The 27,311-nt window shown below is 44.0% G+C and overlaps 1 protein-coding gene across 1 annotated transcript in view; it reads right to left on the reverse strand.

Annotated features, from left to right (window-relative positions):
- gabra3 (gamma-aminobutyric acid type A receptor subunit alpha3) overlaps window positions 1–27,311 on the reverse strand; it is a 120,403-nt gene that overhangs the window by 48,140 nt on the left and 44,952 nt on the right. Inside the window, exon 3 of the mRNA XM_069666946.1 lies at window positions 5,196–5,317. Within this exon, the coding sequence (XP_069523047.1) occupies window positions 5,196–5,317 (122 nt within the window). The remainder of the gene's footprint in view (window positions 1–5,195; window positions 5,318–27,311) is intronic.

Here is a 27,311-nt window from a genome sequence, read left to right on the forward strand (position 1 = left end):
ACAATCAAAATGACATGTATGATTGCATGTTAGACATTGTTTTTAATTATTCTTGATAATTTAAAAATAATCATCTCGTTAAGGGCTCAATGTGTAGGTGAAATGTGAACTCAAACCAGAAATATTAAAGCAAAGGGAAAAGAAAATGGGGAAGGAAGGAGGGAGAAAAAAAGGGGAGGGAAGTTAACAAAATACATACATGAATAAATCCATAAATACAAAATGTTAAAATAAAATAAAAATGCATTTATCCATTATCTATACCTCTTATCCTGTTCAGGGTTGTGGGGGCTGCAGTCTATCCCAGCTGTCATTGGCTGAGAGGCGGGGTACACCTGGACTGATCACCAGTCAATCACAGGGCTGACACATGAGCCCTTTTTAAACTGCGGTTCCGCCTCAGCGCCGTAACGAAGCTCCGTCCTCATGCCACCTCTGTCATTTTACATTGAACCAAGCCACGCCGGCGTAAAGCCGCCTCTGTGTGTGTATTTACATTACTTTCCAGTGTTGCCGAAGTGAAACAGGAGCGAGGTGGATACGAACAGCGCGTGCCTCAAATACACACACAGTGCTGTGCCGCCCTGCTGGCTCTGCAGTTTACACAGACGCCGTTTCGTCTCTGTTACTACCTCCGATGCCGGCTCAGGGGCGAAACAACGTCGCCCCACCATTCCACCTCAGTGAGTTCTACTTAGAAGACGAAATGTTACAGAGGCGTGATAAACCCGCCTTGTACCGGCAGTGTAAAAAGGGCTACAGAGACAGACAACCATTCATGCTCACACACCCAATTTAGAGTCACCAATGAGCCTAACATATTTCAGATATGTTTATATTTAGATATATGTTAGTTTATATTTTAGATTGATATAGTTGAGGTAATTATTTATTATTGCTGTTCCAATTACTGGATGTATACATTCCTTCTTCTAGTGTTAGGGTTATTTTTACTGTGTGTTTATTTTCTCCTGCTGTAGTCGCTTTGATAACCTGCTGCTGTAACGCCACAATTTCCCAGTTTGGGTTCAGTAAAGCACATCGCTATCTGTCTATCTATCAATATCCATCTATCGAGCATGTCTTTGGACTATGGGAAGAGTACCCAGAGGGAACCCACCTATCCACTTTGTCTGAGCCAGCATTCGAACCAGGAACCTTGTAGCTCTAAGGCAAAAGCGCTTACGGTTGGGCTTGAACCAGGTACTGAACATACTCATCGATAGACGAGTCAGCCTCTCTATACAGTGAGCTAACTGAGTGGCCTAAAATAAAACTATATAATATTAATAAAATAATAAAATTGCATTTACAGCAACCAAGTCAAGGTGGACCCATGTAGGCCACACCCAATAACTAAAGTCGGTCAGAATCGTTCCTTGTGATGTCACTCTGAGCTGTGGATGAATTGTTCCTCATACTACACCACTGGTCTGACCGTAGCTTTAAGTAGGACGGGGTCAGAAAGTCGTGACGGATCAGAATTCGCCCTCCTCGCTGTGGGCTGAATCAGCTCCTCTGGGCCGAATGTGTAAAAGCCGACTTCTGGGCCGTCGCTGAGACAAATAGCCGCTCCCAGCGGTGCAACAACCTGAGACTGATGAGGCTTTTCTCTAAAAATGAATAGACCGTCGGCTCTAACTGTGTCCCAGATCTAAGCGACCACCCACAGGTGACGTCTCCAGTCCTTTGGCAAACGGCCCCCGTGAGAGAGGAGATCCACTTCCACATTAATCATTCCTGTGACACAAATAGCTCGCACAAATACGTGATTATCACAACAGCCAGTCAGCAGTTTGCATGGCAGGCGGGGGAGCAGAATGAGTCGCCCTGTTTTTGTTTACAACAATGCACCAGAGCATAGGGCAGAGCTAATAGAGGCCGCTGGAAGTGAAATTAATGCTGTTCTCCGGTTTCTGTGGAGTGTTTCTGTGCGAGACGCTCCCATGCGACTGGTCCTCACTGGGGCTGGGGGTGGTGAGGCAGAGGCCGACCAGCGGGAGGAAGACTGGCTGGTTTATGGAGGAGGCCTTGACCTTGAGTGATGAAGGCCCCAACTGGGGTCTGTCAGCAGGTAGAGCTATTGAGGCCCTGAATGAAAACATTTACCAGGGGGCTTCTCATGGTCATGCAAGCTAATAAAGAGAATGTATCTTTGACCCTGGACTGTATAAAAGGAGCAGACACAATCAGGAAACTTGAGATGGTAGGGAGCTGTCAATCACAGGTCAAACATACTCGGCTTTATTGTTGGTTTGACTCTAAATGGGACCATTTTCACAATGGACATCGTGCTGCATTAAAGAAGACGAGAAAGTAGCGATTGAGACCCGAACATAAACTCATTAGCGAAATGTTTACTCAACCGGTTTCCTACAGTCGGGCTTCTTCAAGTGCAACCAGCCATTAGACAGAATGCGGTTTCAGGCTCTTTTCTATTGGCTTCACATTTGAAACCACAGGCCACATCCACTTCCTGGATACAGTCTGTGATTTGACAAATATCCAAATCAGAAGGAAAAAATGGCTGCTGTTTCCTGCCGTACCAAGATTCACACCAAACTGTCTGTAGTGTTTTAGTATCACTTGCAGAGACACAACAGTCTCCCAGGTTGTTTCACATTCAGGGCCTGATTCACTGAAGGATTGCGCAGCTTTTGTGCCCGCAAAACCTGTGCAAATGACACAAAAAGACTCGGCGTCATTCTCCCAGCACACGCAGAGGGTTGCATGCACCCCAAAGTGCGCTGCAGAGCAAACAGCATCTCTGCGCTGCGCATTCTTGTATTTTTATGGCAGCAGTAGTTCTGTTTTCTCCTCCAGCACACATCGACCAGAGTCCGGTGTGCTATGTGGCAACTGTGTGTCTATGTTACTAAAAATGGTGCGTAAACAACCGACCATTTGTTCTGAAAGTCATGGAAAAAGCAAGTTATACATTTATGGTGAAGCCGTGGTGGATAAACGCGGTTTAAGAGTAACCGCCCATATGGGACGCTCTAAAAGTAAAGCTGACGCACTGACAGCGTGGTAGAGACAACGTCATTGGTCGACCCTGTACCCTGTTTCCTATTGGCTGTTGCTTAAAAAAATCCAAGAGCAGAAAAACAATCTGAGCGCGAGCAGAAAAAATCTAATAATATATTGTCATGATTATTATAATCGGGAGACCAATCAGTGCGAGGCTCAACTCCGGCACACGGGCACACTTTTTCTGCAGGACAGGGATTATTATACGGACGAGCTGCGTTACAGTGAAACTAGTAAACACCTGTCGAGTCTGGACTTTACGATAAACTGTTAAAAGAGCTGTCCACTCCTCTCCCTGCTCATCATCGATCTGTGCATGGAGTTGAGATCCGTCAGTGTTCGCTCAACTGATGCCTGAGAATATCATCAGTGCAGCTTGCTTTGTGAATCAGACCTTGAGACAGAGCAGATAACGGACGGAGCTATCAGGGGCCGCAATTCATTCTTAGTGAAATCCCCCCTCTGTGTTCTGTAAAACATGACAACATAAAGCGATGCTCATATTGTCTAAATGAAAGAAGTTTAGACTTACAGCATAAATGTGTTGTTGACCAAACTGTAACACTGGTGTCTCAGGCAAAGGGAGTCTTGTAGTACAAGATATGTACAACAAAACACAGCAGCAACCTCAAACATCACTGTGGGGAAAAAATGCAAAGCTGACATGATCATAAATCTCGTTTCGGGATCGTAGTAGGAAATATATCCTGACACGTAGTGGTTATGCTTGCAGATTTGCATATCATAGACCCGACTAATGGCCTTGGCAGAGGTCTACATTCTCCAAGTGCCCTTTAATCTTATTTGTTAGCAGAAGACAAATTATGAAGAGGAAATAATCATTTAAAATGTGGCCTCAGTGCTGCTAAATGAATAATTCAAGTAAGCCTGCAATAAAAGCCTTTATAAAGCTGTGACGGAGTCTCAAATAAAGTGCATATAACTACATAAATTCAGGTAAACATGCTACAAAGTGCACTTGTAACCACATGTTTAACTTTTAAGTCAGAGCCTGTTCAGCCAAATCTAAGTGCCCCAGCGCTCGTAAAGTCTCCGAGAACAGAAGGTGCAGGAAATGCTGTTCTGGTGTGTAATTGCTCTTTAGCTTCCACTGGCCTATAAGCCTGTGAGCTCTCTCGGGCCTGCTCTGTTTCACTGCAGCTCACAGGTCTGCTCGCTCAGTCACTGCACTACAAAGGGACGCCATCACAAGCCGCTCAGGCCTCTCCATCTCCCTCTGAAGCTCAGCGGCTCGCAGGCAGATCCCCGACATTAGCGTCTTGTGCCTTCTCTCTCTCTCTCTCTCTCTCTCTCTCTCTCTCTCTCTCTCTCTCTCTCTCTCTCTCTCTCTCTCTCTCTCTCTCGCTTTCTGGTTGCTGCCACGGAGCCCAGGTCGTGCAGCCTGGTGGGTCCGCAGCCCGGTAGCCTCGCTCGTGGCTCCAGCAGCGAGCAGCAGAGCAGAAAGGAGCGTTCCAGCTGGCTGGCTGAGGAACGGCAGAGCCTGCTTGAGCATGTGTGCTCGCTGTTGTGCAGTTTGCTGTCCTTAGGGGGCCGAATATTTGGATGAAAAGGCATCAATTAGAGAGCTTTCCACTGACATATGTGCTGATTTGCCATTTGGGCATGATTGAACAAAGACTTCCACTCAGGGGAAGGCAGATTTCTGCACATAGTGACCTGACTTCAGTGATCCTACTGTCTGTATGTCGACTGCATGACTGCTAGCAGCAGTGGAAAGGTTTGCAGACTTTCTAGAGATATGAGGTCCAGGAACAATTCTGCAAAAACCTGCTTTGAGTCAGATAATTATTACAGGAAAATATTTAAATGTCAATCAAATATAACAATCCTGTTTTAATGTCTCCCCTGTCAGCTGCAGAATTAGCTGCTGGTTGCACTGACGAAAACAAAAACCTTAAATTCAAGACAGTGATTGAATTATTATGTTTTCCATCTATTATATAAGCTGGAGAGATTTCTTTAGATGCTTGGTGCGGGGTATATTATATGGTCATTTACATAAATCATTTATTACTCTGTTTATGGTGTTTGGTGTATGGTGTGCATTAAGACTAACACATCTCCATGTACACCAATCGTCCATGTCCTCCTCTGAGAACAGAGAGGGGATATGCAGTTACTGCTCCGTCTGTCGTGTGTCTCACCTCCCAGTCCAGGACGTAGCCTGTTGTCGTAGCCATCCAGCAGCCTGTCGAGGATTCGGGTGAAGATGGTGATATTGTCTTTACTGTCATCTGGCAGCGGCTCTCTGTGTCCAACTACTGCCCTGCAGGAGGAAACGGAGACAGGAAGGTGGAGTCAGGAGATTATATACAATGTTTGACACGTTGTTGGAAAGAAACCCTGAGACTCGGCTGTGTTCACTGTGTGGTGGTGTGACAGCCAGCTGCGTTCTTACAGTATATAGTACAGTTTGAATACATGCTTATGATTTATCAATTAAAACATTAGACCAGCTTTCAGTGCAACAGAATTATTAAATAATGAATGTTTTGTTTATTTGCATTGATGTAGTTATTCATCACCACCCGGTCGAACTTTAAAGGCAGCTCCTTGCCGTTATTGCAGAGTACACGCTCATGGTGGGACAAGGTTTGGTGTCTGTAAGGAGTACAACAAATAGTACGGACTAGACCTGCTGTGTTTGTGTCCTGAGATCACTTCTATGATTTGGTGCTATATAAAACAAGGTCAAACCTAACATGGCTGACCGCATCAGGTCAGTGTGCGCGTTTTTGGGCAATGTGTTACAAGGACTGTACTTATGAGGCCGATGACAACGTGTTTGAAAGCAGGTGTGCGCTGCAGACGTAGGTGAGGACAGCGGAGGAGCAGCCCTGCCTACTCCCCTGAACAAAGTATCCAGAGCCGTATAGACAGAGAGTCGCATCAGTGGAGGTCCAACATCCTCCATGATCCGCCATTGCGATGTCGTAACTGTCTCTCTCTACGGCTCTGAAAGCACCGTCACTCACTCACTCAGTCATACAGACCCATGTGTAGGGCTGACCCTGATGGTCAGCCAAAACCTGGTAGACTGACTGAGGGCTGCACGGTGCTGCAGTGGTTAGCGCTGTCACCTCACAGCTAGAAGGTTCCTGGAGTTTGCATGTTCTCCGCGTGCATGTGTGGGTTCCCTGCGGCTTCCTGACATGCTCGTTAGGTTCATTGGTGCCTCTAAATTGCATGTAGGCGTCATGCGAGTGTGAAGAGTTGTCTCCATGTGTCAGCCCTGTGATTAGCTCTTTTTACATTGCGGTTCCGCCTCAGCGTCATAGCGACGTTGCCATTTTATGAGATGGAACGACTTTGCTCGTTTTCCATAGAAGATGGAACGTAACAGAGGCGTTGCCGTGAACTGGCAGTGTAAAAGGGGCTATAGATCCGACCAGCCTGTGTACCCCTCCTCTCGCCCAATGGCAGCTGGGATAGGCTTTTTTTGTCTCAACAGGCTTAAACCTCCACACAGTGACTTTATGTAATGAATCCTTCCGTAAGAAAGAAACACTCTATGTTTAGTCGGGAACTCATCATATGCTATCAGCCACTGCTTATTAATTCACATGGCCCACAATCCCCTGCAGAACAATATTGTGGTGAGATGAAAAGGCCACTATAGTGTAGGTGGAGCACTGATGAGTTAATGAGAACGTCTTTAATTAAACCTAAACCCCCCGAGGAGCTGCCCTATAATATCCAAGTAACCCCCCATCAACCACCACTATACGTCCTGATGCACCTCACGCGGCGCTGTGCAGCTCGGTAAGCACGGAGATTTAAGGGCTTTAAAAAGTCCACGTTACCTACAACCCCATCTGCTACAACAGTAACACGGCGAGGGTCACCACTTCAAGCGTTTGCATGTATAATCAGTCTCGTTGGCCTGTCGACATGCGTGCATGCTCTCAGCAGCGAACACGGCTTCATTCTGAGCTATTTAGGCAAATGACTTCAGCCCAGATAAGTGGCTCTTACGTGGGCAGCGTGGGCGAAAAATAAATATCAGTTAAGCGTCACGGCTCCCTCATGTTCCTGCAGTGTTCAGTATAATAAACCAAGACATCAAGATTAATGAAGTTTTATTTAAAGAAAGAACGAAGAGATACTTCCAGTGTTGCAGTATAAGGTTTAAATGAACCATTAAAACCACTCAGGTGACCGTTCCTACACTCACCTGCCTGAGTAGTGATAATATTTAGCCTCGCCGCGTTCAGACCGAGATGAATTCACTTTTTGGAATGATCTTTGACTGATCTCCTTATTCAAACACTGTCTGGGTGCTCTGTAGACGGCAGCAGTCGCTCTTCAGGGGCCGAGAGACTTCCCGTCCCAAACCTGCTACGAGGAGTTCTTCACCGAGTATGAAACAGACTGAAATTAATACCAAAGTGAAACAGACCGCCATCAAGAAGACCGACTCTCTGGAGTCATTTCAATGACCATCACCAGGTTGGATTATGACACAGTGAAGCAGCTTGCAGACGGAAAAAGTCTTTGTTTACAGTTCACAACGGTTTCGACCTTTTTCATAAAGCGGTCAAATGTAAACCTGTACCATGTAAACAACTTGACCCGGTTCTTCTGCGCATGCCCTCCGTCTCGACATGAACGCGTGGTGATGTACGTTTGACAAGATGCCGGCATCCAAGTTCCAAGACAGCAGATTTTAAATTCAAACATTAAGAGACCTCAGCGTTATCAGACGGCCAGACAGTAGAAAAGTCAGACACATTTAACATTTTGGTTTGTGTTACCCCAGCCGCCCAAGTACATTCGCCGACTAATTCTTTCTTATTTTACCCGTCCGAGATCCTCATCCACGCCTGACTAACATCTAAACATCCTCCCCTCGTGCTTTGCCCCTGCCGTTGCAAGCAGCGTCTCCACACACGAGAGAGAATCGCCGTTTTTTTTCACTGACATTTTTCCACAGTTCGATCAATTCCACTCTCCTTTAGTATTTCACCGAACAGTTAGAATACCTCCGTGTTTTTGTGCGTTTGTGAAATTGTTTGGTCAGCTCATATTTCGATCAGAGCCCTCACCTCATCGCTCGCCCACGTCTGTCCTCTGCTCATCTTGCTGCCCGTCTGCGTGGCTGTTTCTGCAACTGTCAGCATCCGGTAACAACCCACAATGCACTGTGTTTTGGTTTGCTTCCTATATTAGGTCCTACTTTGAGTTCGAAAGCGTGTTCTCACCTGTCCAAGCGAACCCCGAAAAGCTGTCAGGTGTGAAAGCACCCTAAAAGTCCGAGTTATGATAGAACGTGTCTTAAACAAATCCTAACCCCACTTAGGACGATCTGACTGATCTAGGAAATCCCAAACGCTCAATCCATCATCGATTAACTTTTACGTCTGTTACCAGGCAACAAACTTTTTCATCTCACCGTGCTAAATGACTTTTTTTTCAGTGTGTTTCAACAAGAGGCACTTATCTTTAAAACAAATCAGTTAAAGGTGTTGGAAACATCTGTGCAGAAATCCAGAGATGTTCGTTTGGGGAAATTAACAACAAGGTAACTCAGGAGCTAAAAGAAACAGAGAGAGAGAGAGAGTGGGCTCACACAGCAGCTGGTGGTTGTGTGAAAGCAACAAAAGATCAGCCTTAAAATTTAAACAAGAAAAGTAAAAGTTATATCATCTTAATAGTCGTAGGAGAGTGGAGGATTTTAAGGAAATAAAGAAAAACTTTGACTTCTCCTATCTTCAGTGAGTAGTTACTGGAGGAGAACTTGCTCGTCACCCAGAGAACCAGGCCTGAAGTCTTAAGAAGTACAACTTTAAGAAGAGCGTACCAATGATTAGGCAGATGATGTCAGATACTTCAGCCCAGCATCTCCGGAGTGCACTCCTCTGAGACTGAGCCTTTTAACACTAAGCTCACGATTTGCACCTCATCGAGCGGGGCACGCTCTGATATATTCTGCTTGTCAAGCGGGTACCTCACTGTATAATTAAGCTCTGCCAAAAATATGCTAAATTATGACAGTGGAACAGTGTACTCATAAATATGTGAGGGGAATACACACTTCTGGCTTTTCATTCACGCACCTTATCAGAAAGTGGCAGTCGTGCATGTTTGAAGCAGCTCAGACGCACCAAAAAAACAGCAAATACAAAAAGGTTTAGAAAGTGGCGCGACGTGTTTCGGCGCGATAGGTAATATCTCACTTTACATGAATCATATATCAAACAAAAAGCCTCCGCGGCCTCTCCCACTGCACCAGAGGAAACTCAAACATTCATGAGAAACCTTTAGTCCCCCAGAAACCGCTCCGACAATGTCTCCAACTGCACACTCGAATATCCACTTCACAAAAACAAAGTGCTTGTGTGGTGTGTAGCATCTGTGCGCTTTAAACTGAGGCACACACGCGCGCGCGCTAACGTCTTCCTGTATCAGGCAGCTGTTTCAATTCCCTGATGAGGATAAAAAAATGGGCCATTCCGGCTGAATTTGACTTTTTTTTTTTTGTGTTAAAACACAGATTTTATAATCATGCAGCCGCTTGTTTGACTTCCTCACACCCCCTCCATTATTCACACGGTCTCAACACACACACATAAATACCTAATAGGAGAAGAAAGGAGGACAGAGCCGTCATTATCATCGTGAACTCCTCACACAAAGAAAAAACATTTAAAGAGGACAAACTCTGCGTCAACAATTGACATTTTTTAAAAGTTTGAATCCTGCCTGAAGGGAACACGTTACGTAACGAGCAGGAAAGGTAAGCTGTAGGTGTAAACACACACAGCCCACCACTGTTTCATACTGTCATTCCAACGTGACGCTGAGTTTGACACATCCAGCAGCTATGAAATATTGATTTTGGTCATGGGTTTACCATATAAATACTGTTAATATTTAATAACCGTCATGCTGTCTGCTTGCATTATTCTCTGCGGGCGCTGTGAAGTCCAAGTTTGATGCTTAAAAGTGCATAGTGAGTATTTGATCATGCGATCAGGGATAGTTACCAATGCTGTGTGAGGCTGCAGTGAAGAACTGTGCAGCTAAAAGGCCTCAAAACACAGCTGAGTTTTTTTTTGCAGCTAAATCCTGAGAAATGATTCAACACAACGTCGCACGTGTGGTTGTGAAAAGGTAAAGATCCTGTTGTTGACATTTAAGCACAAGTTATAACATTAATAATACAATACCTGCAGGGTTCCTGCTATTGTGTGCGCTGGCTCGCTGAAACACTTACTGTAAATGGAGTGTTAATCAATAATGCTACAAATGTTGTGTTTCTGTTGTGACGGGTCAGATGTGGTCTGTGGAAAGGCCTGTGAGTGTGTGTGACATGGCTTAGTTATTAATGAACAAAGAGCACAATGCACCGTCCATTTGTGGCTTAGCCATACAGTGTGTAGCTTTCCATAAGAGACAACACCAGACCTACATCAACATACAGTTACTTTAAGTCCAAGCAGTTACCTATAGGTGAATATATAAATATATATTACCATTGAGATGATTATCTAACACTTAAGTTCTCTGTCATCTTGGCTCAAGCTGAGCTGTGTCTGAATCATTCACTCTCTGGCTGTTGCAGGTTGACATTAAAAGAAATATATATATATATATCTGTTGGTTTCTGGTTTGGTAAATGAAGCCTCGAATTCGGATTTTGGCCGCCGCCACGTTGGTGTTCTGAAGATGAGAGTGAAGCTGGAGAGGAGCGAGGGGTTGTTATCAAAGCTAAACGGTCTGCGCCCATGGCTGATTCATTAGCTTGTGAATGACGCTGAATAATAAACACTGAACAAGCTAACAAGCTAGGTATGGTGAGCGCAGTATACCTGCTACTTAATGCTGAATTTAACTCACTGAAAAAACTGGAGCACAGACTTTTTGGACGGCTAGATAGTTCCATAAATCACACACCAAGACAGATTATTTGTCCGATTTTTGCATGAAAAAACCCCTGAAAGGCTCCAATAACACAAACACAGAAAGGTAAAGTTCAGTGACTGTGTGACCTATTTGAAGGCCAATCCATCCTCCTTTTATCGGGTGCATCTTTCACAGCCCAACTTATCCCGAAATGCATTGCACGCCAATTCAAATGAGGTGGCGGACTCTTAGATGGCCGAGGAGTACACTTTTAAATGTTTTTGGTTTCAACTCAATCGAATAGTCAGTGATACACATATTAAAGAAAAGAAAGGGGCCTTGAAGGCAAATTATCTTTTAAATAATCCAATGTAAGTCATGATTGTTTGTTAGCCTGCTAGCTACCTGTTGCTAGGCGACAGGAGCAAAGTTTGTTGACGCAAGGAAATCCTCCGTAGACCAGACTGTCTCATTTCAGTTCGGCCTTAGCGGTCGACACAGGCTAAGAATGGCGCAATCTCCGTAGACCACGCCCTTTGAAGGATGCAGCCCCTGGATTGAGACACAGCTTGTGTTGACGTCTAGCAGACACCCAGCTGTATCAGCCTGTCACTCTAGTGACCCCACCCTGTAATTTAAGGATTAATATAATTAAAACAGGTGAGTTATATAAAACGTTCGGTACTCTTGAGTAGAGAAATAAGCCATTTATAACAAAAACGTTTTTTGGACCAGGCTGTAAACATGTTTATTTCTCTTGTAAAAATGGGTATTTTCCTATCTGCCATAATGTTATCTCTTGGCTTCTGGAGCCAGCCTCAAGTGGACACTTAGGGACTGCAGTTTTTTGTACTTCTGCATTGGCTTCATTTTTAACACCAGTTGATGCCGGGACAGTTAAATTAGGTGATGTCAGCAGAGGAAACCATAACCGTGACAGTAGGTGACCTCACCCTCCAAAGCAAAGTATATTTAAAGTTTGTTGCAGTTTTTAAAACCAGATATAAAACAGCTCCATCACACATGTTAAAATGTTTCCCTTCCCCGCACTGTTCAAAAGGTGTTATCTATCAGCTAAAATGCATGCCGCTATAGAGGAAAGGAACGATGGATTTACAACAAAATACAAAGCGAAAGCATCACTGAGGAGAGAAATGCAGCATCACCCAGGCCTCGTCTGATTACACGCTCATTTGAAATAAAGATAATCAGCTGCTCGGTTTAAATTATTTAAGGTGTGAAATCAACAGGAAGTCTAGACAGAATAAGACTCACATGGCCTAACAGACTTTTAAAGGGTCTGACTAAATACTGTCAGCACTAGGATACCAAACATCAAATTAATCTGTTCCAGCAGCTGTTAATATTGATGACTTTCTTTCCTATACATCTCTACTTCAGCGACTGCTCATTGGAGAACTCTCTTTTTCCTGCCTGTAGCTTTTAGAGACCCGGTGCCAAACAGCCAGACCTTTCCGTCGTTCTTGCAGCTGTACACTCTGTCGCAGAAATCCACCAAAGTGTGACATTTCACTGCACCAAATTGACAACTCATGCTTCACTGTTTGTGACAAGTAAGTCGCCGCCACATCCAACAACCTCTCAGACTTAATGGAGCAGTGAATAGTGCTCAATGTTAACCCGAGGAGGAGAAAATGGATCTGTGATAGTTCAGGTCCAAACATCTGAACTTCTTTAAATGGCACGTTTCACCTTCATTACATCTTTAATTAGGGAGTTAAAGGAACCAGTTTATTAGGAGTATCACGTTAATGGTCGGAGGATAAAGCTGAAGCATTGTAAGAGAGGAACATAAATAAGATATTAGGATATTAAACGTCCTGGAGTGTATAGATAATTAAACTAATAAAGGTTGAACCGTATTCCCTCAGATGTAGAGATTTGATTGAAACGTCACCCTGCAAATATAAAGTTTGTTAATTGGCCTTGTTCTGAAGAAGTCGTCTGTTTGATTCATTATTGCTCAGTCCAACGTCTGCCCCGGATTTTCAACCTTCTTCAGATGAAATGAAGGAGCTCTTCTTCTGACGAGCGAGAATATATTACACACTATGAGACATTAAACTTGTTCTAATAACTACATACAAAGAACATTGATGCATACCTTTGTTTTCCCTGCTCTGATGTCACTGATGTTTACTGTGATGCATATTAATTGATGGTCATTGCTGTGTTAGTGTTACCATTCATTTAATACAATATGTACAATGCAATATATTGCAATTTTTAGTGTGTACATTTTGAACAACATGTTCACCATATGCATAAAATGAAGTTTATTAACTTTCTTTTGGCAAACCCGAGCAGTTAGATCTGAATTAGGGCTGCACGATAACTCGTAATGTCATCATTATGGCAACATGAGACATCGCAAAATTCCGAATTCATCGCAATAGATAAGAAAAACTATTTTTTGTGAGCAAGCCACATTTTCTCACTAAGCATGTGAAGATTTACCTATAGATGGAGCTCTGGCTATAATAAAATAATATAATGGTACAATGACCGTGCTTTCACAATATTTTGATGCGATCAGAAGAAGCCCAAGCTGCCAACCGGCTCCCCTCACATTAACGTGTGTCTATTTAGTGAAAAAACAAAACAGGTTTTTGGATTTATTTTGGATTCAGGAGGCTGCACGGTGGAGCAGTGGTTAACACTGTCGCCTCACAGCTAGAAGGTTCCTGGTTTGAATCCCTGTTCAGACATAGCGGGTCTTTCTGTGTGGAGTTTATATTCTCTCCCTGTGCATGCGTGGGTTCCCTCCGGGTGCTCCGGATTCCTCCCACAGTCCAAGGACATGCTCGTTAGGTTCATTGGTGACTCTAAATTGCCTGTGAGTGTGAGAGTGAAAGGTTGCATGTCTCTATTGCTACGTTTTCTAGACAACTCAGAAGTCGAGTTTTTCCGTCTTCCAACTAGAAAAATTTGAAGTCGGAGTTCCTACTTGTGAACTTGGAGCAGATACATGTACCGTGACTTCACGAGAATCAGATGTCTGATGTCACACAACAATGGCCGCACCCATGGAGAGGCTCATCGTTGATGGTAAACTATCAACTGAAAAGCAACGTTATATATATTTGCCCGCATTTGATTGATAAACAATGACTATCATATAGTATCACCTGTTCTGCATGAAAATTTCAATAAGAAATGTCTCCAATGTGATGAGGCAGCTGGTTACTTTAAATAATCTCTGAAAGTTAAATTGGCTAAAGACTTGCCAAAGAAACATCAGTTCGTCACGGTCGGCCATGTTTTTTATTTATGTTTGGTGTTGTGCACCTGGAACGCTCTGAGCTTGGAAGTTGTTGTAAAATTTCTGCTGGGAAGTTCTCGAGTTCCCAGCTGTCTCGAACGCAACATATGTATCAGCCCGGTGACTGACTGGCAGATCAATCCAGGGTGCACCCTGCCTCTTGCACTTGGTATAGACAATGAATGGAGGGTCAGGTTACAAACAGTTCTTGTGTAAAACATGCAGAACAGAAATAGAAACTAAGAGTTATAGCTAATATGAACTCTTTTATATGTTTATTTATCACTCAATACTCAATATCAACACCCCATCTGCAGAGGTAGAGTCCTGACTCGTGATGTGAGACAGATTTTGCAGACTGGTGGGAACAAACGTGTGTGGGCCCGGGCAGTCTGAGTTGGTGAAACGGGCAGGCACTGAGTGAGCGGGCTGGATTTGATCCAAGGTTAGAGCAGTGAAGCGGTCTGACAGGTGAAAGATGGCAGAGTTGGCGGGGGAAGAGATGTAGTGGTGGTCTCTGAGGGTGCTGGGGTGCCTGCTGCCAGCCAGGAGCTGTAGAGCGAGCGGGGAGGCTGGAGGGGAAGTGAGCTGTAATGAGAGCTGTTTGGGCAGCGCCGAGAGATGAAGGTGTTTGAGAGCTCACTGAGTGATGGCAAACAGGCCTGACTGAGGGGAGTAAATGTAGAGTTATGCTGCATTCAGGGACTGATTTGACCTGTTTCATGAGGTCACTTCTTTCATCCTGCAGCTCCTGCATGTTGAATATCTAAAACAGGTTGAAATAATGTGATTCAATCCTCTCCGTACGCTCAGCAGGGCGCACTTCTATTATAAAGAGCTCAGGAGGGCACCAACAGAGGCCAGAACAAAAGTCGAACAATTCCGACCTGAGAGAGAAACTGTGGTTAAGCTGGGTAATGCACTGCTACTCTGTCAGCTGCTACAACTGACCTATATTTCCCATGAAAGGGTTTTACTTCCTTATGTGCTGAATGTTCAGTCAAAGTTTGAGCGGCATTTAAAACAGTGAGAGGTCAGCTGTTAGCGCAGGCTAATCAGCATACAAAGGTCAGACTGCTGGAAAACTTGCAGCGTCATTATTGGTTGAAGTCTTGGACCAGGAGGTTGAAACAAGGTTGCTAAGTTTGTCCAACAAAAAAAAGCTTTACTTTGCTTTAAAATAAAGAAGGGTCTGTGATTCTGGTGGAGTCCTTTGTGAGGCAAATGATTTATACTGTTAACTTACAACAAAAGACAAATGAACTGCCTTTGTGATAAACCTTGACCCTGAGTTCTCTGCAATAGAAATAATCTGCCACTGCCTACATCCGCATCTTTACTATTTTTTTTTTAAATTTATTTTATTTTGCCTTTTATGTCTTATTGAAAGAGAGAGGACAGTGGATGGTGCTGGAAACCGTGGAAGAGATAGTTGCGATGAAAGGCAGCAAAGAGCCGAGGATGAGAGTTGAACCTGGGGCCGCACGATTTAACCGCTGAGATAAACCAGTTTTTAAAATGCTTTTTATTCAAGAATCCATAAAAGCTGAGAGGCTATATGAGTGAATAAACCATTCAAATAAATAATTGATGACCGTATTGAAATTGTGTCAGAATAAAAAACCCAGAGATCTGCAAGATAAACACTCAAAGGGACAGTTTGGCTTGTTTGAAGTGGGGTTGTATGAGGTGCTAAAATAAATAGTAAGTAGGGATGCTGAAATCGATTGAAGTCGAAACTGAATCGATTTGAAACTTCAATTTTTCTTTTTCATCCTAAATAAATGTTCAACATCAGCTAGTTCGCGCACATGCATTGTTCACTGGCACCATTTGTACACAGTTTAACTGGTATTTGGGTAGAAATATTTTAAAAGGCAAGTTTCTGATAAATCCAGAGGTAGCTGGTCTTATTTAAGGTAAAGTATTTCTTATTTCACATAACTTGAACTTCAAGTCAAGTACTGAACAATCTTGTTGGTTTTTTTACACAAACAAATGGTCTTCTGTCTCAGGTTTGCCTCTGTGTATTTACCTTACTGTATCAATTATAAAAGCTGCAGAATCTTGAGCACATTTTACTGTGCTTTAATCTCTTACAATAACTTACCACTGCGGCTTTCTTAGCACGCAGCAGACTGGAGTAAATCCTGAAGTGAGCACCCCTTTGTAACAAATAGGGCATCGATTGTGGATCGAATCGGATCTTGAAGAATTAAATCGAATCGGATCTAAAAGAATTCAATCAAATTGCATTGTGAGATATTGAAAGATTCACACCCCTAATAGTCAGTGTACTACGTACAGTAGATAACAGTCAGCGCGACCCCTGCTAGGAGATGCCGGTAGGAGTTCATACACGGAAGCTAAGCTAAGCACCGCTGCAGACAGGGCCAGGAGTAACATGTACTTTAGCACAGGGATCTGCCGCTTAAACGGGAGTATCTAAAGCAACAAGCCCCCGATAACACAGCCCCCTGCAGTGTTTCAGTGTTTTCGGTCTTGTGGCGAGCTTATATCTAGAATATAAAAATATAAACATAGATTTTTTTTTCTTTAAGGAAAACTTATTTTACAGCCTTTTTCAAACAAATCTGTTCACAGGTGTTGGGCAGAAGTACTGCATGTGTCAAGAAAGCTGTATAAAGCCGCTTGTTGGCCCCGAGGACGTGATATAAGATCACAGACGCTGACTCAAGCAGTGTGAGTCGGGTCTGAAGAGTCAAAGTTTGAAAGTGAAACAAGTCTGGGGGTGTGTCGTTAGGAAGAAGCGAGGTGAACACACCTCTGTAGCCCCAACTGGCTGCTAATGGCCATTTCCTGCCTTGCCTGTTTGCATTTGAGTTGCATTGTGGGTAATGAAGGCATTGTGTTTTAACTGAATTTTGAAAAACGATATATGGGATGAAAAACAGGATAGCTCTGGTTCAGAGTTTTATGTAAAAGCTGCACAGGCTGAGTCTGACAGCGTTCGGTGAGGTGGAGTACACTTGTAGATGGAAGGAGGTCGGAGAGTCAGAAGAAAAACAAACAGTCTCTCTGATTTATTCCCGTCCAAACAAACATTTGGCTCTGGCTGTTCATGCATCTTGAATTCAAAGTGGGCACCTCAGGAAATGCCCGACATCACCCACAACCTCGTCTCTCTCTCCCTAAGTCTGCATGACTTCCTCTGCAGCAGTGTGTGAGCCGCGGATGACTGATAAGAGCCCTGATATCCATCCACCGCCAAAGTGCCCAGACGTCGCACTCGCTGAACTGCCTTGCTGCTGAGCTCTGCGGGCGGCCGAAATCGAATGAAGGGGATTAGTGAGGCTGCTGGGAGCTCTGTGAAGAAGATATATTGGAAGCTGATGACTTTTCTTGACTGTGTTTATGGAGGAATTGCTTTATTTATTTAATGTGTGGCAAGAAATATTTAATGCCATCTTCCTGTCATCTAAATCCCACGAGGAGGGGTGAAGGCATGGAGGTGGTGATGTCTAATTAGCACATTCTGATTAATAAATAGCAAATTCCGGGCTTGAATTCATGCATAAGTTAACCTTTAAAACATAACTAATCTTCCTCTCCAGATCCTCCCACTCACTCTCTCTCCCAGTCGAGCAACAATATATCGATAATGTTATGCAGCTGTGCATTATGCAGCACATTGTCTCTCAGCAATGGATGCCTTGTATCATTCAAAGCCTTTACAATGAGACTGATTTCCCTTTGTCTGCTTCTTTCTTCTGTCTTCCACGTGCCTGTTGTGAGCAGATAATGTGCACAGGAGGGTACGACAGGGGGGGTGCAAAAGCTGCTAGCATGCATTAGCTTCGGCCGACTCCAGGAACGTTTGAAACATGTATCATTTTTTATCTAGGACATAATTTATCATGTTTATTCGTTTATTCACTTTTTAAGAGGAGCTGCCCCAATAAAATGTGTGGGAAGTGGGACTTCTGTAATGAAACGTGAAAGCTTAAAGTGTTTAAATTAAGATAAACAGAGTGGTTTATACAGATCTTTGCTACATAAACCCACAAACCAAAATATCTCAGCAACTACTGGACGGATTGGTCTGGATTTTTGACATTAATGGTGCCCGGAAGATTAATTCCATTTATTAGATCCTGACTGATATGGGATGTCTGACCCCAATACTGATGCAGATTTTAGAGGGGAATGTTAACAAATGTTGTGAATTTTTGAACGCATGTTTTCAGCTTTATATCCTCATCAATCCCGGATCCTACCCGCTATAGTCTGACTGCGATACAGCCTCTGGGCACAACGGTGAACATGCCGGGTGTGTAGCCGGCGGTTAGCGATAAACGACTTCCAGTCAAGACTTCCTTTTCCGCTTGCTGCATTGTTCACAGAAAAATAAACTGCTTTTCTTGTGATTTGCTTCAGTTAACGGGTCTTAACCTTTGCTGAAATTTCAACATCACGATGCAGAGTTGTGAAAAGTAAACATGGAGCTTTGTCAGGTCTGTCCTCAAGAGGAGAAGAAAACGAGCAAGAAAGCTCGATTGTTGAACGGAGGCCGGGTCGATCATTTCTGATGCATTCGAGGAAGTCGGGAAATCTGAACGGCTTTCGTGAGACAGCATCAAGGGAATTTGTCTCAAGTTGAATTTTAGATCTAGAACAGATCGTTAGCTGTTAGCCTGCAGATGTCTGTCTATAGATTAATAGGAAGTTAAATCATCGTCAGATAGCCGCTGATCTACATTTCTATGTAAAATCTGTAAATAGAGATTATATCCTCTGTAACTGTTCTTACTGGCACATATGGGAAAACATAACAAACATACACACAATACCAATATACTGTGATGGGCAGTACAATATCGGCCGACCTGTAGATATCGGTCAGGCGCTGTTATAAAGAATAGCAGCTCACTCTTGAATGCCGCTCTTAAGTCCTCTCTCAACATTAAGGAAGTAATACCTTTCAGCGTGAAAAGTCAGTTGTAGCAGCTGACAGAGTAGCAGTGCATTCACCACAGTTTCTCTCTCAGGTCCCAATTGATCCAACGTTTGTTCCGGCCTCTGTTGGTGCCCCTCTGAGCTCTTTTCTTTGCATTATAAAATGAAAGTGTGCCCTGCTGAGTGTACAGAGAGGATTGAAACAGATTATTTCAACTGTTTTTAGATATTCAACTTGCAGGAGCTGCAGGATAAAAGAAGTGACCTCATGAAACGGGTCAAATCAGACCCTGAATGGAGCTCACGTTTGAACACTGGACGTAGTCAGTGTGCAAACTGCCAAACAGACAGACAGCGTTTCTGATCTTGAATGAAAAGTAACCTACGTGGTTTATGCCAGTTATCCACCAGTTCTAATTTGGACAACCGTCTGGACATCTGTGATGCTCTGCGACATGCATGTGTCCCTTTAGTGTGCTCTGGCTCGACCCTGGAGCCTTTTCCCAGCGGGCCCTGCCAGGCTCACTTCTTTGGGCAGAGCCCCTCAGGGACACTTTGAGCGAATGCCCAGACCACCTCCACTGAACACACTTTGTAATGTGTGTTTGCAGTGTATGCCAAGTTAGGTTTTGTGTCCGCTGGGAACATTTTCTCAGCGTGCCGCCTACTTTCACCCATTGTATTGACTCGAGCAAGCAGACTGTTACACACATTTCAGAGAGGCAGATTTGCATTGGCTTTCTTGCTCTGAGAAAACAGGACTGCTGAAACTATTTCAACCTGGGAAAAGGTCTTCAATACTTGTTCAGCAATAATGCCGCCATGGCCGGCGTGTCCTCTCCTCCATCTGTTTAACACTTCCAGTGAAAGCGAGAGGTGGAGGCCAATTCAGGGCCTCTTTGGCCCATTGATCACCATTAGAAGCCAGGATCTGCAGACTGTGTTTAACAGGATCTGTGTGTTTAGACAGTGGAACCAGAGGAAGGGAATAAAATCAATTGGAAAATGTTAATGTCCAGCTGGTACGAGCAGCAACACTGCTGCTCTGTGCCCTGTGCTTGATGGTGTCGAGAGAGAAGATGCTATCTGTGAGTGTTCGTGGAAGTGGGCTCAATAATTACTTGCAGGACTTTGCCGTCTCAGCTCTGCATGGAAGTTTGGTTTGGTGAGGTCACTTTATGTTTCCCTCATCCACTAAGGATTCACTAATATTTAGTATTCTATATGACTCTATGGAGTCTACTCCAAGTGAAGCAAATTGAAATTCACAGTCTGATTTGTTTCAGTTTCATTCAGCTAAACTTTCCCATCCTCTCTTGCACTGTGGTCCTCTTTCTATTCCGTCCACATCCACGCTCCTCCCACGCACGGTCTCAATTCCCCCGTCCGTCCCTGTAAAAGCCTCTGCCTTACTTGATCTTGGATTTTAACAGTTTTCGCCTCTCGTGTTGTCCTTGATCTTTAACTAGCGCTTAATTCACTGCCATGACAACCAAGGTCGCAGAGAGGGCAGGGAGATGTCTTTCTGGTGTCTGTTAAGGCGGCAAAACGAAGGCTGAGCTGTCGTTTGAAGACGTGCACAAACAAGTAAAGTGAAGGAATGTTATTTCAAACATCATGGGAGCTCGGTCGGCTTAGTTCAGTATTCATATTATAGCACTATAAACGATTATTTCAACCTAATCAGATTTAAATAAGCAGCTGCAGGCCCAGCATGGAGGTCTGCAGCGACCTGTCACTGCAGGGACTTCATTTAAATTCCAATTCAAAGCACCAAATCTTCAGATAAAGGACATTTTGCAAGAGGAAACAGATCTTTTATTCGCAGCACCACATGTGAAATGTGCTGGATAAGACAACAGGGTGCCTACAGCAGCAGGAAATTATCTAACACAGAGATACGATCTGAGGAGGGTGATATCAACGCTTGTGACAGCAGCCTACTTTCTTTTTTAGAAGGCGGCCGGGCCGCTCCGTGTCACATGCAGCACTGATATCTGCAGGGATTAAAGGGACGCAATCACCTGCATCAGCACCGATGACGAGATCATTTATAACTGTAGGCACGCTCCATCGCGCTGTGTGCTTGTTCAGCGCTGTTAGAGCTCATTGTAAAGAAAGGTGTGGTTATTTTTCATGGAAGACGACTGCAGTTAGAGACGAGTGCATCATTTTTTATACAGCTGCAAGGAATGTAGATTTAAAGCAGACATGTTTCCTCTTTTAATTCAAAATCTCATTAACATTTTCAGCATTTTTACAGCTAGAGAAGAGGAACAGAAACCGCTGCATCGACTAAGCTCCTGCTGAGTTCACAAGCAGACGCATAAATCCTGGTTGCACTACACTCCATGTACTGTCCAACCAGGGAGCATGATGTACACTGACCAGAAACATACGCCTCTGTAGGTCATTAGTATGCTAATAGATGTGTAATCAAGGGTGAGTCGAACACATCTGTTAGCATACTACTGACCTACAGAGGCTTATGTTTCTAGCTCCGTCCACCAGTCAGTTAGAACATAAGAGGCCTTTCGGATTACCTCGTTACAATGGGTGGGATATGTTAGGCAGCAAGTGAACAGTTTGTCCTCGAAGTTGAGTTATAGGAAGCAGGAAAAATGGGCAAGCGTAAGAATGTGAGTGACTTTGACAAGGGCCGAGCTGTGATGGGTCACAGCTGGATGTGCGTCCAAAAACTGCAGCTCTTGTCGGGTGGTCAGGACCGACCAAAAGTGGTCCGAGGAAGGAAAACTAGTAAACCGACGACAGGTTCATGGGCAACCAAGGCTCATAAAGTGCAGGAAGCATCTACAATATGCACGTGAGCATCAGAACTGCACCACAGAGCAATTATACATCATGTGGATGGCCGGGTGCGTGTGCGTCTCTCAACTGGGGAAGACATGGCACCAGGATGCACTATGGGAGGAAGGCGAGGCAGTGTGATGCTTTGGGCAATGCTCTGCTGGGAAACCTCGGGTCCTGCCGTTCATGTGGATGTTACTTTACCACGCACCACCTACCCAAACATTGTTTCAGACCAAGTACACCCCTTCATGGAAACAGCATTCAGCAGGATAATGCACCCTGCAACAGAACGGTTCAGGAATGGTTTGAGGAACACGACGAGTTCAAGGTGTCGAGTTGGCCTCCAAATTCCCCAGATCTCAATCCAATCGAGCATCTGTGGGATGTGCTGGACAAACAAGTCCGCTCTATGGAGGCCCCACCTCGCACCTTACAGGACTTAAAGCATCTGCTGCTAATGTATCGGTGCCAGATACCTCAGCACACCTTCACAGGTCTAGCGTAGTCCATGCCTCGACGGGTCAGGGCTGTTCTGGCGGCAAAAGGAGGTCCTACACAATATTAGGCCATAATGTTATAGCTGATCGGTGTATTGCCTGAATGGCCTTGATTTAGTGCTCCTGAAGCCACAGGTAAAGGACACATACAGCAGAGGTTTTACAGGCAGCATATGCACCCCCATCTGTGCGGGCAGCGCATGTCAGAGTTTGGTCCTCTGTGAAACGAGAGGCTGAAAATATTAGCGCTCCTCTTTCTCATTACTCGCAGTGTTATCCTTTCCACCGCTCTTCATCTCACTAACACACGTTCCCTCTCCTCATCTCCGATTGCTTTCGCTCCTTTTAAGTACATTTCTCCCTTTTAACTGCTAATATCAGCGGAACATGATGATTTCAAATCCTCTGAGAGATCGACATGTTAGCATTAGCGCTGGTGCAGATTACTAACATGAGGTAGTGTAAGGGTATCAGTGGAAGTGGTTTTCTTCACGTATAAAAAGGAGCGTAAAAAAAGCCACTTTCGTAGTAAAACTTTATTGGAGCACATAAATGCTTTTATCCGTCATTCATAGTGAGGTGTTACAAAAATAGCCTCTGCAGTAAAAAGCGTGTCAGCAGCAACCTGTGTCAGTCACAGCGGCCCGTTCAGCACGCCAGCCACACTGCGACATTCAGGACATTCAGACGACCTTCCACACACACACAGAGACACAACTACAGGACGCACACCAAGTTAGAGAGTACATTTAACACAATGGAGTTTAAGAATATAAAAAGTGGGGTGACCTGCTTATGCGATGGGAATATACAGCACAGACATTAAACAGAATCTTCATGAATTGATTGAACCCCTAAAAACTCACCTCTGGTCATAGAGATAGTATACTTAATCGTTTTTCCATTTAATATCTCCCTTCAGTGCTTCATGGCTTTAATGTGACTCTACACCTTTAGTTCGTTTAGTATGGGCAGATCTATGATTATGCAAATGCTATATCCTATATGTAAATCCTGCAGCTGAAGTCAGGTGGATGTTCGGATGAGAGGAGTCCATCAGAGTGCTTTGTCCTTATGTCGTAGCCCAGCCCCCTTTTTTGTGTGAAATCACTCTCTTGTTTGGCGGGGGATCAATTGAAATTCTCGGGTATATGCACATTCAGATTGCACTTGTTAAAATGTATTTCTTGGTCATAATGTGTAAGGTCATGACCTATAGGCCTACAGCTTTCGATATAGCCGTAGTTTGAGAAAAACAAAACACCAAACAAAATGTTACATGTCACTGCTGATGGCACGTGAGAGCTCTGAGCGGAGAGTAAGCAGGTGTGCTGTTTTTGCTCTAGTGACATCGAACCAGTCCTCACACGAACTTGCAAACTATATAGATCTCGCTTATACAATCAGTTTTGCAGCAGCATGTACGAGGTACGACCCGAAAATCTCCTGAAATATGTTTGTGGACGTGTGAAGACCGAGGCAGACGACATCTGCTGTTATACACACAGAAATCGCTGTCTCAGGGAAACCAGTTAGTTTGAAAGCCAGGAGGGACAGGCGGGAGGATTACATAATACAATGTGAGAAATACCAGATCATCATGTCTAAGCATAAATAATACTGTAATATCTCGATTATATGTCTATTTAGCGTACAGTATAACGGTGATACTCTTACTCTTATCACATTTGTTACAACAGTCGGGGTGACGGGTCTTGAGATGGTTAATCAAGTTTGTAGTGTTGAAAGACTTTGCCTTGGCTCCTCCTCGCATCACCGAAGCTGAGTCATTGCAAATAGCAGTTTTGCTATCTATTTCGGACACTTTGAAAAACTTCCACACCGCAACATTTTGGCTTCTAACTCTCTCATGCTGCAGGTAGACACACGTGACGTCATCACGCTGCGCCGCGCAGGTCTTCTTCGCACCGGGGACATTGCGCTGAGGTCGGGCATTTAATCAAGTATGCAGCAGCCCATTATTTTATCAGTTAATTAAAAGCGCCATGTTGGTTCATTTTTAAGCCAATATCGGCCGATACCGATAACGTGCATCCCTAGTCTATACGGCTCTGGATACTTTGTTCGGGGAGTAGGGGCTGCTCCTCCGCTGCTCGTCCGCTGTCCTCACCTACATCCGCAGCGCCCACCTGCTTTCAACCACGTCATCAGCCTCATAAGGACAGTCCTTGTAACACATTGCCCACAAAAGAGCACATTGACCTGCGGTCAGCCACATACTAGGTTTTGACCTTGTCTTGTTTTAAGTCATATGTTATTATTCTTCCTTTATTATTATTCATCTCTACTCTTTAAGTTCAAACACAATGCTGACTGTTTTTTTAATGTCGTTCATGTTTATGAAAAAAAGGGGGCGCCTGTTTAGCGCAGCAGTTAAATTGTACGAACCATACAAAGGCTACAGTCCTCGATGTGGCGGCCCCGGTTCGACTCCCACCCTCTGCCCTTTGGCGAGTGTCATCCCCACTCTCTCTTCCCGTTTTCAAAACTATCCACTGTCCTCTCACTCAATAAAGGCCAAAAAATGTTCAAAAATAGCAATAAAATATAAATCAATAAATAGCAGGGACACGACAGCAGACATCCTCTCTGCTGTCGTCCTGAAGCCACTGAGCTCGACTTTGACCGTCCGTTGAGCTTTGTGGAAGTCAAGAAAATCCCTGTTTTATTGTTTTAGGATCAACATTTAACGCAGCAGCTTTAAGTAAATTAATTTAACTATTAATCAGTTATCAAAACAGCAGCCAATTCATTTTGTGGCAGTTAACTTCAGCTCAGGTATCTTAAAACACCTGAGTATCCCCAGAATTTAACATTGTAATCACATCCTTTCAACTTTTGTTACAACCCAGCGGTGCTAATAACACCTCCACCTGTGACAGCTCAGAGGAAGGTGGAACAACAGGTACAAGGACCTGTGAAGGAAGTGCTATCACAGTGCAATCTAACAGCAACACTACAGGAGGCGATCAGTCATGTGGTGTATGAAGATACAGCAGCTTTAGAGTTGCAGTTATAGAGACACACTTGGCCTTGGAGAAATTAAATCAAATGAAAGCAGCTTCACAAATGTTTTTCTCGCCAATTTATAAAGTTGTAAGTCGTTTGAAAAGCAATCCATAAAAGACAAGTAGCTTATTACTGGACTGCACCCAACAGCAGGACAAGTGTCGGGGCCAAGTCTAACCACAGGCCCCAAAAAGAATCTTTGCCTGCTGATCATTCATACTCGTGGCTTGCTGATAAAGATAAAGATGTTAGAATTGTGGAGAATATTTTGCAATCACTTGACAGGGAACAAATGTTGACATGTGGAAGTTTCAGTGGATGTTTTGCAGTTTGCGACATTGCTGTTAATGCTGCAAGTTATTTTCACTGTACAATCAAATGCATCAAACTATTTCTAAGCTCAATTTCAGTCAGACGGCTCACGTTTGTAATAGTTTGAGATGTTTATTGCAGCAGCAGAACACAGCTTGTGTTTGGCGTCGAGGCTCCGACCTCATCACGCCTCGCAGATTTATTTCACATGCAGGAAAAGCCAGAGGCTGCAGGTGTTTGCCGGGGCAGTGGTGGCACTCAAAGTGCAGTACTGGCACAGGGCAGCGGTGGCGATGACGGAGCAGAGGGAGAGACCCAGCAGCTTAAATAGCCCACCAAATTGGGAGGAAGTGTTTTTCAGGTGATTGTGGAGAGTGACGCATGTCAGCGTGAATTAGTGCAGCTCCAGTTGCCTGCCTGCACTAGCTTGCAAGCGTCGCTCCATTTGAGCAGTGATGGCCTTTTCTGTCTGTTTTGTGAGTGACCATCCAACACACTGAAGAAACAGACAAAATAGTCCCTTTGCATGTTACAGTTTTAATCTCTGCATTAAGTCGGACCAGCAAAGCAGAGCAGCTTCTCCACAGACAGCATGGTGAGCATATTTCACGTCTCAGACGCCATCTGACGACTTGGACTAATATTTCCGTCTCACTCCAAACCACAGTGTTTTCAAAAGGCTGCTTTATAAAGCCCACTTTAGCCTGTGCGTATTAATCTGCGTTCATATTACTCCAGACTTTTTTTCCTTTATTAACTGCTGTTAAAACAAACTGTAAGTGAGCTGCATAAATACTTTGGATCATAAACCCCAAACCAAACATCACGATTAAAAAGGACCAGCTGTATTAACTATAACACAAATCAACAGATTTAACAACCTGTAAGTCTTTTATTACCAGTTTAACATTATCAATAAAATAAGTTCTTAAACAGTGTGTAGACCTACAAATATGATATATTAAACAATCACAATAGCTAATAAACATGATTTTCAGCTTGACTGGAGGGACTTAAAGTTCACAGCTACTGCGATCATGACCTGTGATTCAGTTTACTACAAAGAACTGTCTATAGACTCTGCCAAACATTTGATTTCTCGAGCACAGACAGGAGAATAAAAAGCATCCTCCCTATAGGACCTATTAAATATTCTGTCCCCTAAAAAGCTCTTTGATAAACTGCCAAAGGAGTCGCAGGCATTTCTTTAGTTGTAAAAATATGCACTACAGCTGCTCCGTGTGATATTTTATCCTTTAAACTTCACAGCGTCTCTGTCTTTGCGTTTCATGATTTCACTTTTGGCAGCTGTCGTTTTTTGAGTCCATGACAGGAAGGAAGCTTCGAGCTCGTTTTCTGAAGCCGTGCAGACGTGCGCAGCAGAGAAGAAAGAAACTGATCACCTTCTTTGATTAAACTAGGAAAGGACTTTGGGATATGTGATGATCGAGGGGGGGCCTTTCTGTGTGGAGTAATGATTTGTAAGCAATATCACATGAGAGGGAGTGATGCACTGAATATCAGCACTGCTGTGATTTGTAGGCACATCACGACCTCGATATTGC

Source organism: Semicossyphus pulcher, unplaced genomic scaffold, assembly GCF_022749685.1.
Source record: "Semicossyphus pulcher isolate SPU_LCO1_2020_fin unplaced genomic scaffold, fSemPul1.0.p SCAF_10, whole genome shotgun sequence".
NCBI lineage: Eukaryota > Metazoa > Chordata > Actinopteri > Labriformes > Labridae > Semicossyphus > Semicossyphus pulcher.